Below are 16,527 nucleotides of genomic sequence, written 5' to 3'. Positions count from 1 at the left end.
ATCCAGTAACGAATGTCAGACAAGCAATCTGACAATTTAGAGACTGTGGAGGGGTCGAGAGAAGTGGTGGTGAGGTAGAGCTGGGTGTCGTCAGCATACATGTGGAAACTGACGCTATGTTTTCGGATAATGTCACCAAAGGACAGCATGTAGATGAGATATAGGAGGGGGCCAAGAATAGATCCTTGGGAGACACCAGAGGTAACTATGCATGAGCGGGAAGAGAAGCCATTGCAGGTGATTCTCTGGCTATGACTGGATAGCTAAGAATGTACCCAGGCGAGTGCAGTCCCACCCAGCTAGATGATGGTGGAGAGACGTTGGAGGAGAATGGATTGGTCAACCATGTCAAAGGCTGCAGACAAAGGGAAGGACGAGGAAGGATAATTTACCTTTGGTCACTGTCACAAAGGATGTCATTTGTGACTTGGACGAGAGCCGCTTCAGTACTGTGGCAGGGGCAGAAACCAGATTGAAGGGATTCAAACATGGAGTTGCGGGAAAGATGGGCACGGATTTGAGTGGCGGCAACACATTCACGGACTTTAGAGAGGAAAGAGAAGTTGGAGATGGGGTGGTAGTTTGCAAGGATGGATGGGTCAAGGGATGTTTTTTTGGAGAGGAGTGATGGCAGCAGATTTGAGGGAGAGGAGGACAGTACCTGAGGAGAAAGAACCATTAACAAGTGTCAGCTAGTATGGGAGCCAGAAAAGGAAGTTGGGTGGTCAGCAGTTTGGTGGGAATAGGGTTGAGGAAGCAGGAAGATGAGCGCAGAGAGGTCAAGAGGGGAGATCGGAGAGAAACTGGAGAAAGTGGAAAGTTCAGGGCTAGGGCAGGGGGGAACCTTAGATGAAGTTTGGTCCGGTGGGCTAGGGGAAGGATAGGAAGTAGCAGAGGCAACTGAACAGATGATCTCAATCTTAGAGACATAGTAGTCCATGAACTTCGCACACTTGTTGTTGGAGATGAGGGTGTAGGAGACAGGGGAGAGGGGTTTAAGAAGGCAGCTAGGTGTTGCAAATAGAAACTGGGGCTTGTCTTTGGATTCCATTATGATTCTGAAATAGTGAGCATTGTTGGCAGATGAAAGCAGGACCTGATAATGCTTTATGCGGTATAGCCAGATCTGGCGGTGAATGTCGAGACCAATTGTCCGCCTATCCGTTCCAAGTCTGCATCCCTTGGACTTAAGAGTGCTAAGATGAGGGTCACACCAGGGGAAAGGCCAGGGTGAGAAAGTGTCATTGTTTTAATAGGGACTAGAGCATCAAAGGTGGTGGTGAGGGTGTGGTTGAGCAGATCGGTGGCTGCAGAAATGTTGTGGTGAATGGAGGGCCAAAGGCTGGACAGTTAGGATTTCATAAGTGCAGTTGTAAGAGAGTTGGGAGAGTTTTTTTTTCCAGGGCAAGACACAGAAAGAAGTAGGGTTCCGGGGGGGGGGGGGGGGGTTGGGGATGAAGAGCGATACAAGGAAGTGGTCAGAGATGGCCTTATCTGTGATTGACATGATGGGTGTAGTGAGGCCATGAAAGATGGCACGGTTGAGGGGGTGGCCGTGAAGAAGGGTTGGGGAGTTTCCATGGAGGGAGAGATTAAGGGAGGATAGAAGGGTAGTGAAGTCAGAGGAGAGAGAGCATGACGAATTGAGATGGAGGTCACCAAGGATGAGAAGCCGCTCAATGCAGATGCTTAGGGAGGAAAGCAGTGATGGTGGGAAACTCTGCTTGAACAGTCATTGCATTTTAATAACCAGCCTATCGACGAGAATGTCTTCAGGTTCAGATATAGCACTTGATCCTCCCATTATCGTAGATCTTAATTCATGCACCACTGGATTAATTGGACTCCAGTCTGATAGAGGGAGCATCAGCTCTCTCCTGTTGATATAGCTGAGTACTGTAGTATTGGCAGTTCACAAGCATGCATTTAGCCTGTACTAAGTTCTGAAACTGTTCTAGAGGCAAACTTACCAGCCCTGTTCAAAATGTTTGATATGCCAGTTAGTTGACGGTTATGTTATCTATCTGCACTGTGCACTGCAGGCGGACACCCCATCTCGACAGGGTCATACTGATTTCCATTATCAAGTGTGAAAGCAACAATGTAATTTTGTGAGGCAGAATACTATATACCATGGATCTCAGCCCTCCGTCCAAGACGTGACCTGCTATAATTCAGCAGCCTACACCTGATCTTCAGTGAGGGAATTGATCAATGTGAAAGGGGCCATGGTCTGCTTTAGCAACTGCCTGTAATTGTATTCCAATTTTGATGAAGGGTTTAGTCACATGCCATCTGGACCTTGTTAAACCTTTGCAAAATAAGATTATGTGCAACCATACATTTGAAGTCACAGGGTAGGGTGTGTGAATTCCAGATTAGTCCCATCAGGTTGGTTTCCCCCGCTAAGAAAGAACGTGGAGAATGACTGCCAAATCGATGACTGGGATACTGTACAAGTACTGCCGCAACTGCTATAAAAGCTCAGTCTATTTTACTATGGGACCAGGTAAATTACACCTGTGACCTAGCTCACAGTGAAATGATCATGATAAATACTTTAAAGGTTGCAGACTACTGTCAAGTGTGAGATCTGGAGGAAGAATTTTATTTCTTCCCTCTGGAGTGTATTTATAAGGCTCTGAGTGACTCACACATTAAATGCTTCTGAACTGAAACCAGCCGTGGCCAAACTTCTCACCGTCTTCCTCCACTCCACTTCCCACCTAACCCAACAAGCATAGCTTGTATTGAATCACAGTTTAAATAGATTTGTTCAGCATTTGAATCCTTCATGCAAAGCAATCTACCATCCTTATGATGGATCTACACCAAAAATATTCCCGGCTATAGCCACTTCTGTTTGGATTCTGGTGAGGAGTTGGAGAGAGTAATCCGGCAGTGGGCATGGGCAAGGTGGTCCCGATCCTGCTGCATATTGTTATGCATGGCCTAATAAGGACTGCATTATTTGTGTTTATATTCTCTCGAAGTTTGTCATACAGTGCCAACCATCTAATTCACAGGATTAAAAATAAATTGGCCAGATTAGAAGCAGAATACACTTGCAAACTATGAAAGACTACAAGCACAATCTAATCTAACCTACTTCTGTGGAAAAAATCAATCTAATTCAATAACAAGTGGTGCAAGAACAGAGAACATAACCTTTTTAACTGAGGAAAAATTAACTAGTAAAATGGCACAGCTCCCAGGACTTTCTAGGGGGCAGAGACAGGAGACCACTTACAAGCATAACATATCTACATCATAACATTTTATTTGCATGTAAACCACAAGTAAGCAAGCAAGGCGTTAGTATTATTAAGTGAAAAGGAATGCACACCATAGAAAGCGTTCAAAAACTATCAGGGGAAGGAAGGAGGTCAAAGGCAACATGCAAACGAAAGAATGTGGAACGTTTTATTTTGGTAACAAAAAGGTTCATTCCACTTTGCATACATTTGCTTGTGTGGGATAGAAAATGATACAGACTGAACATTAATGGGCAATATGCAATTAAAGTGCCTTTTAAATGCAAAATAAGTGAAGAATTGTCCACATGGATTGAAACACATTTTTAGCTTTCACTTCACCAAAACCCGAATCTCAGCCCCATCCACCGACATGGACTGGTTGGGCCGAATGGCCTGTTTCTGTGTCGTATCGCCTATGTAATCATTGCAGGATGATGTCAAGCAAAGGCAGGGTACCTCACCATAGGTGACGAGGAAAAGAAAACACAAATGAAAGGAAAGTTGTCATGTACCATCCAGCAGCTAGCTGAAGAATGGCTTTTACAACCATCTGCAAATCACACATGTCGTCTCTGAAAACCATACAGGGAGGAAAGAGAGTGGAAATATACAAATTTCAGAGAAAGGGTACCTACACATCAAACTGCAATATTTACACATCAAACATATACATGATACTTTTGGGACAGTGGAATGATAACATTCATGCACAGCAGAAATTACACACTGTACAGGCACTGGAGAAAATAAGAGTAAAACATAAATATAATAAGAGGTCATACCTTGCCCCAAGAGTGCAATCAGCAGAATCCTGGCTTCCAGCCTCACTTGGTGTACTCACCGATTTTGAGGGAGGAGACGTAGGAGGGACTAAATAGTGAAACAGACAGGTATCCGCTGTTACTACCCGTAGTGGATGCACTGGTAATGATGTTTCAAAATTAATTTAACATGAGGTATTGAATAAAACAAAGGTGATGGCATTAAAGTAAAATACATGAATGAAATGAAATTTAAAAGAGAGAAAGGAAAGGCAAAGTTAAATTCCATGCTGAATTTCCATGCACTTTACAGTCTGTGGATGAAATAGATTTGGAATCATCTGTGTACTTTAGTCATGGCTTTCCTAGAATGTGAAATACTGGCATCCTGCTGGTTGTTCAATGGGCCCAATACATGCACTACCCCTTTTGCTGACGAATACAGATCGTCATGAACCAAAGCCGATTACACAGTATATTTACCGAATCCTAAAACATTTTGTTCTGCTTAACATATAAAAAAGAAAAATAACATCCAGACCAGAAAACTAATCCCTTTGCCAATTCAGAAAAATAAATACAGTGCATATATTACACACACCTGTTATGAAGGGTGTAAAGTTTCGCAGTAACTATTTGTACTGTCTCCCTGCATACGCAGAAGCAAGAGTTCGGACAAATATCATCAACTCCACCCCCCAGCGTAATTCCTACTAATCCTTTTCTATGCATTCGTCCAACACCACGCTGCCTCCGATTCATCCACCAGCAGCCCCGAGACACGAGCAGCAGAACGCATCCACCGAGACTCCCATAGCGCCTAGCCCCGAGTGGACCACAAGCCTTCCGGAGCGGGACCCAAGGAAGAAAGAACTCGGGGGGGCGTGGGGTGGAAAGAACTTGGGGCAAAAGAACTCAGGGGCGGGGGGAGGGTGGTGGAGAACGCGGGGGGCCGGGGGGGGAAAGAGAACTGGGGGTGGGGGAAGAGAACTGGGGGTGGGGGATGAGAAAATGGGGGAGGGGGAGGGGAGAGAAGGCTGGGAAGAGAGTAAGAGAGGGAGGCCCCGGATGGGGTGGGGGTGGGAAATTGGCGGGGAGAGAAGGAACTCGAAGAAGATGGATCAAATTCTTCCTACCCCCTGGTGCGTGCAAGCTCGGTCTGTGTGTTACAAGGGACATCGTTGAGGTGGATGAAATCCAGAAGTCACTATTCACTTCATACCCAATAAACATGTTAACAATCCGCACACAATGCCCCATCTCTGGCCGGGGGGGGTGGGGAGGGAGGGAGTTGGGTATAAGTACTAGCGCTTGGGTAAGGATCTTCAGTTGGTGGAGGTATTGCTGCGGTAAGGGTCTTCAGCTGGCGGAGTGATGCGCTTATGTTGAAGTAATGGACTTCAGCTATGGGAGACAGCACATGTGCTGGGGTGTGTCTTCCGCTGGTGGAGGGATGCACTTACATTGGGGTAATGGATTTCAGCTGGGGGAGGGAAGCAGTTGTGCTGGTGTAAGGGACTTCAGCTGGTGGAGGCAGCACTTGCGCTGGGGTAAGGGACTTCAGCTGGAACTTGGTAGCTTTTGGGGAGATCTATCCTCTGTGGCTTCTGAAGTCAAAATGGATCGAATTACAAATTGGAAATTCACTCAGAACTTGGGCTGGGCGGTTCCAATTACAAATTTCAGAGGAACTTCAGGGTGTGGCTTATCCTCCAAGGAGACCAATCAGCAATAGGTCGAGTGAGCCAATCAGAGAAACGGCTGCATTTCAGTTGGTACAAATAGACGCATCCGTAAAATTTCCTTTCTAAGTTCAAATGTGTCATACGTAGGTCAGAGAAAAGGGATAATGTCTATAATATTAGGCTAACATGCCTTCAACAATTAGGGGAATTGAAAGACAACAGGTACTTCAAATGCAATAATGCTATGTTTACAAATTGATGAATAATGGAAGTAAAAGGTGGTATACTAGAACATCAACATTAAGAACAATTTGCATATTACAGAAATTGTTTGTGATGGCACATGCAAAAATAATTCATGAAATTACATCAGGAAATACACAAATTATCTATAGATATATATTGCCACACTAATATTGTGAGATAAACTCAGATGAACTATAGTGGCCTGAAGTTGTCTGATATCAACAGTGTTATTTCCAGGCCAGAAAATAACATACTGAGCACTTAACAGACTACATTTATGGCACAGTTGGACTATGAATATCTTGTATGAAAATCTATGGGAAAAAATAAATGTTTTAATTAATTTCATCTACATTTTGCTTTACTTTTTAAAATTTACCCAGCATAATTTAACAAAATAAAAAGATAAGCAAAATAAATTAAGATCAATTCATTACATATTGTAACTTCTGATTAAAAGCATTGGTAGCAAAGGCCTGGGAGTATGTTTACCGCTCTGCCCCTTTGTGAATGGATATGAACCTTCAATGCTCATTTTAAATACCTGTATATCTAAGCAAGATTCAGCCAGACCTGTCTTACTCCAAATAAAAACTAAATTGTTTTTCTTTACTAAGTTGGCCATTTGGCGATCAAAATCATTAATTTCAATTGAGCTCAGATATATCTGCAATACTAGATAAAGTTCCAAGGCTTTGCTCAGGCTAAGTCTGAACACTGAAAAGGTAAGTCCCAGTGTCTGGGAACATAAACAGGATTCTTTCCCCAAAAACAGGGCTGTCATGCTAAGCAGTCTTACTAAACTGGGGTCTGGCACTACTGGGATAGGGTACTTTGAACAGAGTTCTCGGAGCACTGGGAGGGAGAGTTGTGGTCCAGAAACACAGCAGATAGGTGCTCTGGGAACACTTGGTCAGAGCCTGGGATAAGGGATAAGAGTCCTGTGATCTCGCAGCACTGTGGAGTCAAATCCCAGGATCTGGGAACATTATAAGGAGTACTAGGATCTCCAGAACACTGAGCATTCCTGGGATCTGGGATCACTGGAAGAAGAGTCCTGGGATCAGGGAGCACTGGGAAGAGGCCCTAGGGTCTGGCAGCATTGGGAAAGATCTAAGTGCACTTGATGGGCACTATTGGGGTCCAAGAATTCTGGAGAGGAGCTGTTCCACAATATTTCTGCAGCTATTGATCTTCTCAATCACATCCTCATCTTTAATGCCCTTGTCACCGGTAAAACCCTTACTCTCTCCGACCTTGGTAGTTCTCCCAGTACAGCCCCTAACTCCATTCCCTTAAGTCCAAGGGATGCAGACTTAAACGTATATGGTGCACAACTGCTTTAGCCATTCATCGCCAGATCTGGCTGAACCACATCAAGCACCGTCAGGCCCTGCTCTTTTCTACCAAAACTGCTCACTATTCCAAGATCATCCTGGAATGCAAAGATAACCCCGGGCTTGTTTTCTCCACGACCAACCCATCTTCTTGAGCCACTCTTCCTGTCCTTTCCAACAACGAGCTCATTAACTTAGTGAGACCATCAGTTCAGCTACCTCTGCCACATTCCTCCTTTCTCCAAGCCAAGCTTCTATCAAGGCTCCCCACTGCCCTAACTCTGAACTCACATCTGTCTCTAGTTTCTCTCCCATCTCTCCTCTTGCCCTCTCCGAGCTCATCTTATCCACGAGACCCACTTTGTGCTCTCACGACCCAATTCCCACCAAACTGCTGACCACCCAATTTCCCTTCCTGACCTCATGCTAGCTGCTATTGCAAAAAGTTCCCTCTCCTCGGGTACTGACCCCCCCCCTTTCAAATCTGCCGTCATCATACCGCTCCTCAAAACACCTGCGTTCTTGATCCTCGATCCTTGCCAACCACCATCCCATCTCCGAGCTCCCTTTCTTCTCTAAAGTCCTTGAATGTATTGTCGTCTTCCAAATCCATACCCACCTTTTCCACAACTCCATGTTTGAACCTCTGCAATCAGGTTTTTGTCTCTGCCACAGCACTAATGACCCTAATCAAAGTTGCAAATTACATCCTCTGTGACTGTGAACATGGTGCACTATCCCTCCTCATTCTTCTCGACCACTGTGTCCTTTGATGCAGTTGACCACACCATCATCCTCCAATGCTTCTCTGGTGTCCAGCTGAGTGGAACTGCCCTAGCTTGGTTCCATTCTTACTTATCGAGTTGTACTCAAGGATCTATCCTTCTAATTCTTATCTACATGCTGCTATTTGGCGACATCATCCGTAGACTTAAAGTCTGGCTTCATATGTAAAATGAAGACACCCAGCTCTACTTCACCACCACTTCTCTCAATCCCTCTGCTACTTATGAGTTATCAAACTGCTTGTCCGACATCCATTCCTGGATAAACCCTAATTTCCTCCAATTAAACTTTGGGAAGACCGAAGACATTATCTTCAGCCCCAGCCACAAACAACAATCCCCCCCTGGCCGCTGTCTTAGACTGTTTGCAATCATGTAGTCATAAATGACCCAGAGCTGAGCTTCCGACCCCATAGTCTCTCCATCACAAAGACTGCTGTTCAAACCCTCATCCATGCTTTTGTTAATTCCAAACTCAACTACTCTAATGCCCTCCTGGCCGGTTTCCCATCTTCCAACTTCCGTAAACTGGAGATCATCCAAAACCCTGCTGCCCATATCCTAACCCGCATCATGTCCAGCTCATCAAGCACCCCTGTATTCACTGGCCTATATTGGCTCCCAGTCCACCTTGAATTTAAAATTCTAATTTTCACATTCAAATCTCTCCATCACCTCACCCATCCCTATTTTGGTAACTTCCGCCAGCCCTACAACCCTCCAAGAACTCTGCATTCCTAAACTCTGGCCTTGTATTCATCTACCACTCCCTTCGCACCACCATTGGTGGCCGTGCCTTCAGCCATATAGGCTCTATGCAATGGAATTCCCTCCCTAAACTTCAACACCTCTCCACCTCTCCTCCTTTAAGATGCTCCTTAAAACCTGTCACGTGTACTAAAGTCTCTTTCTTTGGCACGGTGTCAATTTTTGCCTAATTATGCTTCTGTGAAGCGCTTTACATAGGATATTTTTTAACATTAAAGGTGCCATATAATTGCAAGTTGTTGTCGTTCCAGCCTCACCAACCCAGTCTCTGTCACTGTGCTCACCCTGTTTCCTCCTTGGTCCTGCTCATCGTCCACCTTTGCTCCCCTGTCCAGCGTGTATTCGCCCTGCACCATTCTTGCTTGCCTCCTTTGCTCCCTTACCCAACTTCGTTCCACCCCCTTCGACTCCCTCAACCAGCCTCAATCCTGGTTGTTGTGTTTTTTCCCACAGTTCCCAGGACTAAGCATGGAGCAGGCAATTTGTTTTTCAAGCATTTAAAGAGCTATATTCCATTTGTAGCACAATGAACACTTTAAAAACAATTTATGGGTTACCAGCTTAGCCCGGGGTAACTAGCTTTGCTTTTGCTATTGTGGGGGAATAGTAAGGATTGAGGAGGATAGTGGTAATGGGGGCCTGCGATAGGAGGCATAGCATTACACATGCGGAGATAGGAGATATGGGGAGGTCGTCACTAGGGATAGCCAAAGTAAAGTAAGCTGAAGGTGATACGGGGATGAGACGGGAGATTGGGGAAAAAGAGGAGATACGGGGTGAAGATCAACAGAACATACAGGGGAGGAGGAGGGAACTGCGTAAATGTGGAGAGCAAAGCATGCAGGATGAAAGCAAAGGAGAGCATTGGTGAGCTGGCCTTTGACTAATGGGAGGAGAGGATAATCAGATATGGCGGTGGAGAGGGAAATCAGAAGTGAGGGGTAAGGGAGCACATGGGGGTGAGGGGAGGGATTGAATGGAAAGAACAAGTAAGTTGAAAGCTGTGCAAGGCATTAAAGTGGAGGAGTGCAAGAGATGGAGTCCTGAAGTTGGGGGCAACAATGAGCAGGACTCAACTCCTTCAACAAGGAGAGCAAATGAGAGTCAGTAAGGTATACATGGAGGGTTATGTGGAAGTGGAAGCACAGGGAAGCGAGGTGAAGATGGGGATGATACACATGGGGGTTCAGCAAGTAGTCTAAAGAGAAAGAGGTATGGGAGCATGGGGTGTTACGAAGATAAGAGGGTAGTGGGAAGATGAATGGGTAGAGGACGGAATTACAGCAAGGGAGAAAACAAGATCAAGAAGGAAGCCACTGTTGGCTGCAGCCTATATTTTCTCCACCAAAAAATGCAGCTTGCAGCTGGTTCCCTTCTCGTTCCCACTACACTACCCAAGCTACCACCTCATGCCCAAAAGGAATGAAAGAGGAAAGACAAGTCAAAAGAGGTACCCACATTTAAATAGAAGAGAAGACAGACAAAGAACAACTTGCATTTATAGAGTGCCTTCAATGTAGTGAAATGTCCCACGGCGTTTCACAGGAGCATTATCAAACAAAATTTGGCACTGAGCCACATGAGGTGGTTTAGGACAGGTGACCAAAAGCTTGGACAAAGAGGTAGATTTTAGGGAGCGTCTTAAAGCAGAAGAGAAACAGACAAAGAAACAGCAACATGAAAATAAAATTTAAAAGAGAAACCACATCCTCTGACTTAGCGTGGAGCATCACAGGAGATCCACTTGTTAATATATTATAAGTCTTCCATATAGCCTGTATTTCCAGTCAATGTAACACTTTGCTGTCACACTGTTGATAATCCTATTGTTATAGAACAGCATATTCTCCAACTCACTGTGAGCAACACCACAGGAGATCTGCTATATATTGTTCTATGCAACGAGTAGAGAATGGAAGCTGTAACACTGTCAGGCTCAATTAATGTCTCCAGCTAGAGCAAGTGCTCTATTTGTGGTTTAACTCGCAATGAATCACTATTTGAGAAAGTTAAATTACATGTGACAAGATTTTGTTAACATTATTTATTTTATCAAATTTTCCAGTAGAACTTATTTACTTAATTCAAATGCATTTTTATTCATAATTATATTGTGTCACAGAGGTAAGAGTAACAGAATGATGCTCTACTGCCATCTACTGATAGTCCAGTATTACTCTCGGATAAGAATAGCATTCTGAAATGTTAACAACAGTCTAATAAATTAGCAAATGTTAAGAAATGGATAAAATAAAAATGGTAAAAAAAAATAAACTTCAGTTCTCAATATCTCAGTACGCCAAAAATAATTAGAATCCGTTAAACCTTCCCTCTGATTAACATTTGGCATGTTTAGACAGCTGTGTCAAACAAATCTGACATCAGGTAAAAACTAACATAAATCAAATATATCTTGGGTACACACTGCAGTGATTTAAAAGATAGTCTCTCATGTTTAACACTCAGCTGCTCAAGGAATAAAGTACATGGAAGGTATATAATTAGTGAAATGTAACGAATTATGCTACTCGCATTGTAGGTAATTAATAAGCAGCAATTTTTAAACTTTATCTCCATTTGTCTCAAATTCAAGTCTCATTTTGAATTGACCTCCATGAAACAAAACAAAACTGCATTGACTTAGTGGAATATCACAAGAGAAAGACAAGAGAAAGTCCCTGGACACACAAAAAGAAACATACCTTATAAATTAAATCCACATACATACCAACAGAAGGCTCGGATGTAATGCCCATGCTCTGTAGCAAGGCTTCAGCTTCCCTTCGTTTCTTCTCAATATCAGATTCTTCATTCTGTACCAATTCTTTTTTCTGATCAGCCTAAAATAGAAATAATTAATACAATACTTTTGAAAACTATAACCACAAATTACTATTATATATTATAATTTTAAAATAAATTTGGTGCATTACTTGTTTTAAGCCATGTTATCAGTGACTTTTTTTTTTACAACCAATTTTCTTCTGATCCCTCCTGAAGAACACAAGAACGTAAGAAATAGGAGCATGAATTGGCCATTCGAGCCAGCTTTGCCATTCAATATGATCATGGCTGATCTTCTACCTCAACTCCACTTTCCCACACTATCCCAATATCCCTTACTATCCAAAAATCTATCTATCTGTGTCTTGAATATACTCAGCGACTGAGCATTCACAGCTCTCTGGGGTACAGAATTCCAAAGATTCACAACCGTTTGAGTGAAGAAATTTCTTCTAATCTCAGTCCTAAATGGCCAACCCTTTATTCGGAGACTGTGACCCCTAGTTCTAGACTCTCCAGCCAGGAGAACCACCCTCCCAACATCTACCCTTTCAAGCCCTCAAGAAATTTTCATTGAGATCATCTCTCATTCTTCTAAACTCTAGGGAATATAGGCCTAGTCTACTCAATCTCTCCTCATAGGACAATCCCCTCATGCCAGGAATTAGTCGAGTGAACCTTTGTTGCACTCCCTCTAAGGCAGAGGTTTCCGAACTTTACTTGTGTACCCCCTTCCAGATCTACCAGCTGCCGCATACTCCTACCCGCACACAGGTTTAATATTTCAACCCCTTTAAGCCCAAGCACTGTACATTGGTATATCTTGAAGTAAATTAACTACTTTGTATAACAAATTCAGAGTTTTAAAAGCTTCATCTGAGTAGCCTATCCTAAAAATGCAAAAAAAAATACAACGTTATAAAGCCAACATACCATTTGCTTTCCTAATTGCTTGCTGTACTTGCATGTTAACTTGCTGTGATTCGTATACGAGGACACCCAGGTCCCTCTGAATACCAACATTTCCCAGTCTCTCAGCACTTAAAAAAGATTCTGCTTTTCTACTTTTCCTATCAAAGTGGATAGCTTCACACTTCTCCACATTACATTTCATCTGCCATCTTCTTGCCCACTCACTTAACCTGTCTATATCCCTTTGCAGCCTCCTCACAGCTTACTTTCCCACAGAAGTTGCTGGTGTACAGTTCTACAGGTGCCATCAGCCCTCTGGTATCTTACCAAGGTGTTCATTCTTCATGTGTAAGCCTAGATGGTAAGAATTGACAAGTTATTTACCTGTGAGTAGCATTACAGCCAACCCCAATCAATTCTTTACATAGCACTTTCTAGCAGGGATCATCAAATAATCTTTAGAAAGTAGGAACTCACCTGATTTTCCCTACTTTGCCCAGAAGACTTTGGCGGAGCAGGCTCAAGGGGACAAATGATCTATTCCTGCTCCTATTTCTTATGTTCTTATGTAAGAGATCAATTGTAATATTTGAAAAGTACGAGATGGCTGGTAGAGAATTGCATGCAGGAACATAAGTTTCAGCACGGAAAGTTTGAAACCACAACTTAACTCATCAGAACCCTTCAACTGAATTACTCATTGTAATCCTCCCTCAACTATATTATTTTGGAGATATTTAATTTTGTATCATCCTCAAAGCCATTTACATCAGTGTGAAAGCTAAAATACTCTATATATTCTTTATGACTGTCCTACATTACATTAGTGACTACACTCCAAAAGTACTTCATTGGCTGTGAAGCGCTTTGAGACATCCGGTGGTCATGAAAATCACTTTATATATCCAAGTCTTTCTTTCTGTTAGTATGTTGCTTTATGATCAGCCAATAGAAAGTGTATTGGATTCAGAAGTCAAGCTTACACTTTCAAGGCTGTTATATTGTTTATTTACCTTATAAACTGCTATGCCAGCAGCTGATCAGTAAAATACCAGTTATGCAGGTGCTTAACTTGTACGCTCCAGGGTTTGCAGGCTATAAAAACTTGCACAAAGGTGCAACACATGCACTGCATTATCTGGTATCTTAATTTGGTATATATTCTATGTTGTTGCATACAAATGCATCAAACATTTTGGATGAAAGATCGGTGTGGACAAAAGTGACAATCTTCAAAATAACCAAGTCGTCATGGGCAAATATAATCAATTTTATTTGCAATGTAGACTTTACGTGCACTATACATCAATGTAAACAGATGAAGTACTTCAAATGACTACAGATGTGGTTTAACCCTGTTCAACAAAAGAAAAAGGAAATTACAGGTCAGTGAGTGATTTCAATGTGCACCAACAAGAGTAGCTTGGTACCTGTAGTACCACCACTGAGTGAGATGGTTGAGCTAAAGGACATAGCATCAGGTAGTGAGAGAATCAACATAAGGAGATAACCTACTTGCCCTCATCCTCACCAACCTACCACGTGCCAGGAGCAGAATCAGGAATACCTTAGAATGAGGTACGGACCTCGTGAAGCTACTACACAGGCCTACTTGCATGTTAAACAGCACTAAAACAGTCCCATAATCAGTGGATCACAGCAAAGCTATGTAGCTCCAACCATATCCAGTAAAGAACCATGGTGGACAACCAGGCAACTAACAGTAAGAGGACACTCCATAAACATCCTCATCTTCAACAATAAAGGTATGGGAAGTTTAGAACCAAGCTGACTACATTAATATTGGGTTAATATTTTCCCCCTCAAGAAACCAATCTTTGTGGAAAGAATATATTCTCAGTGCACTTTCAATTCATAATTATTATATAAGCTAGCTGGTATCAATCACAGTATGTCAATGACTTCCAAAGGAACTACTTTTTTGCCTTATGTGGTATCTTACAGCATACCGAATGTTGAATCAGCAATCAGTTGTTTGTCCCCCATTCTAGTGTTAAAAAGCAAACATTAATTGGACAATCCCACTGCATCATAGCATCATTACAAATTTCATCATCTGAAGTCTATCTTCAATTTCCCAATACTAAATCTTTTCAAATACAGAATTTGATCCACTTCTGTTTACACCCATTTCTGAAACAAAAATCTGTTTGGAATTCACTAGATAATACTTTTAAAGCAGGTACCGGCTGTGCATTCTCTACTTAAAAGCCTCCCACAAAGTAACATTTAATTTGGTTGTAGCACAGAATTTTTGTTAACCCACAGATAAAGCAATATAATATCATAAAAGTGAAACAATTCATGTTGCACATGTACAGAGAACATATCCATGGAAGATGCACATATACAGGTTACTGTATGACTTACTTCCTTTTTCTTTCTCTCCTCTTCTTTCCTTTTCTTTTCCTCCCTGATTTGAGCCAAGCGCTGCTTTTTACGCTCTAATTCTGCTTTAAGCTCACTTTTATCTTTGTCTGACATGATTGTAGCCCTGTTTATAAATAAACAAGCAGAAAAGAATTCAGCATAATAGTTTAATAAATAAACCCTTTTTTGTCTTCCACATTCCAAAAAATGGCATGAACTTGCTGCATTATTTAAATCATGGTAAACCGTAGAATCAACAGCTAGTCTGTATAATTGTTACATTTTGGGGAATTTAGTGAGATATTAGGAAGAACCGTTGAATGCATATTACAGTGGAAAATCTTGCAACTGTAAATTGTTTCATATGATATTACCTTTATTTTTAGGAAATCTTTCTGCAGTTTACAAAGTACAGCAGATGACGGGTTTTACATAAAACAAGGAAGCTAAAAGAAAGCACATACAGAAATGTACTGCTAAAGTTATAAATCAGGAGGAAGGGTCTGTACAGTAGTCTTGAAAATGGTTATGGATTAACAGAAATATTCATTTATCAGCTGCATTATTCACAAGTGGATTTGGCAATATACACCAAGTGAGAAAATTTTAAAACTATTTTTGTACAGTGAGTTATAGCATTAATTTGAGAAACAGTTATGATAGTTACTGCTACCAGATAATTTGTGACTTGTAAATGTGTTCCAAATTAGTGTTTAAACATCTTTTCCAACACAACACTATTGCAAGGCATTAAATGTAATGTTACAAGGGTCTTGAAATAATAAACTTCAGCCTTCTGGCCTTGTTACATACTCTAATAACAGCTGCAACTACAGGAATGGGTATCCACAATATATATTTTTAAAAGGTTTTACTTATCAGCAACTTCCACACCAATCATTTAACTCTATTGTATTTGTTAAGAATTTTATTCTCAGCAGTACATAGATATGTCAATTCTTAGGCCAGTTTCCATCAGGTGAAAATAAAATTATGATAACATTTCCAAACCTTTCAGCATCACACCTCATATAAAAGTTCTGAACAGCTGAAATGTAAAATTATCAAGTCTCTTAAAAATATACAGTAGTTTATGAAATCTTGGGTTTTGTACTATTTATATAATGGTGTTCTTGCATACATTTTACTTTTCTATTAGTTGAAGGCTATAACACGCAAGTGCATACATTACTTTAATAAAACTTACTGTTAAATAGCGACTCCCTCTTTTCAGGTTCACAAGTTCATAAAATACTGATAAAAGACATTCTATCCACCTTAGCTTATCCACCTGGAAAAATCTATAGTCACCACCACAGCATCTAACTGTTTCTTAAATGATTGAGGTTTTTGTCTCCACTACAGCACCTGGAAGTTCATTTCATATGTCCATCATTCTCTGCAAGTAGAATTCTTGACAACAGTTTTAAATTTGCCTTATCAGTTGAATCAGTACCCTGTTGTCCCACTGTGCCCACTTAACTTGACATAGTATATCAGATTTCTTTTAATTTTCTATGGGCTAGAATTTCCAAACAACCCGCCAGCGCCCGATTGCTGCGCAAAAGACCGCTAAGATTCCCAAGATTACCGCCGGCGAA

General features: G+C 41.8%; 1 protein-coding gene across 9 annotated transcripts in view; it reads right to left on the bottom strand.

The window, feature by feature from the left end:
- Positions 1 to 16,527, bottom strand: part of LOC139259841 (cytoplasmic dynein 1 intermediate chain 2-like) — a 141,279-nt gene that overhangs the window by 80,970 nt on the left and 43,782 nt on the right. For 4 of the 9 annotated variants that reach the window (XM_070875708.1, XM_070875709.1, XM_070875712.1 and 1 more), the window contains exons 2-4: positions 14,927 to 15,050; positions 11,568 to 11,679; positions 4,040 to 4,178 (exon numbers count right to left, since the gene is read on the bottom strand). In XM_070875708.1, the coding sequence (XP_070731809.1) occupies positions 4,040 to 4,178; positions 11,568 to 11,679; positions 14,927 to 15,040 (365 nt within the window). In that variant the 5' untranslated portion in view covers positions 15,041 to 15,050. Of the gene's footprint in view, positions 1 to 4,039; positions 4,179 to 11,567; positions 11,680 to 12,801; positions 12,885 to 14,926; positions 15,051 to 16,527 lie in introns of those variants that run through there. The other 5 variants (XM_070875710.1, XM_070875711.1, XM_070875715.1 and 2 more) reach the window with 2 other exon arrangements.

This window comes from Pristiophorus japonicus, chromosome 3 (assembly GCF_044704955.1).
Source record: "Pristiophorus japonicus isolate sPriJap1 chromosome 3, sPriJap1.hap1, whole genome shotgun sequence".
Lineage (NCBI taxonomy): Eukaryota > Metazoa > Chordata > Chondrichthyes > Pristiophoridae > Pristiophorus > Pristiophorus japonicus.
This window is presented reverse-complemented; position numbering and strand designations above follow the sequence as displayed.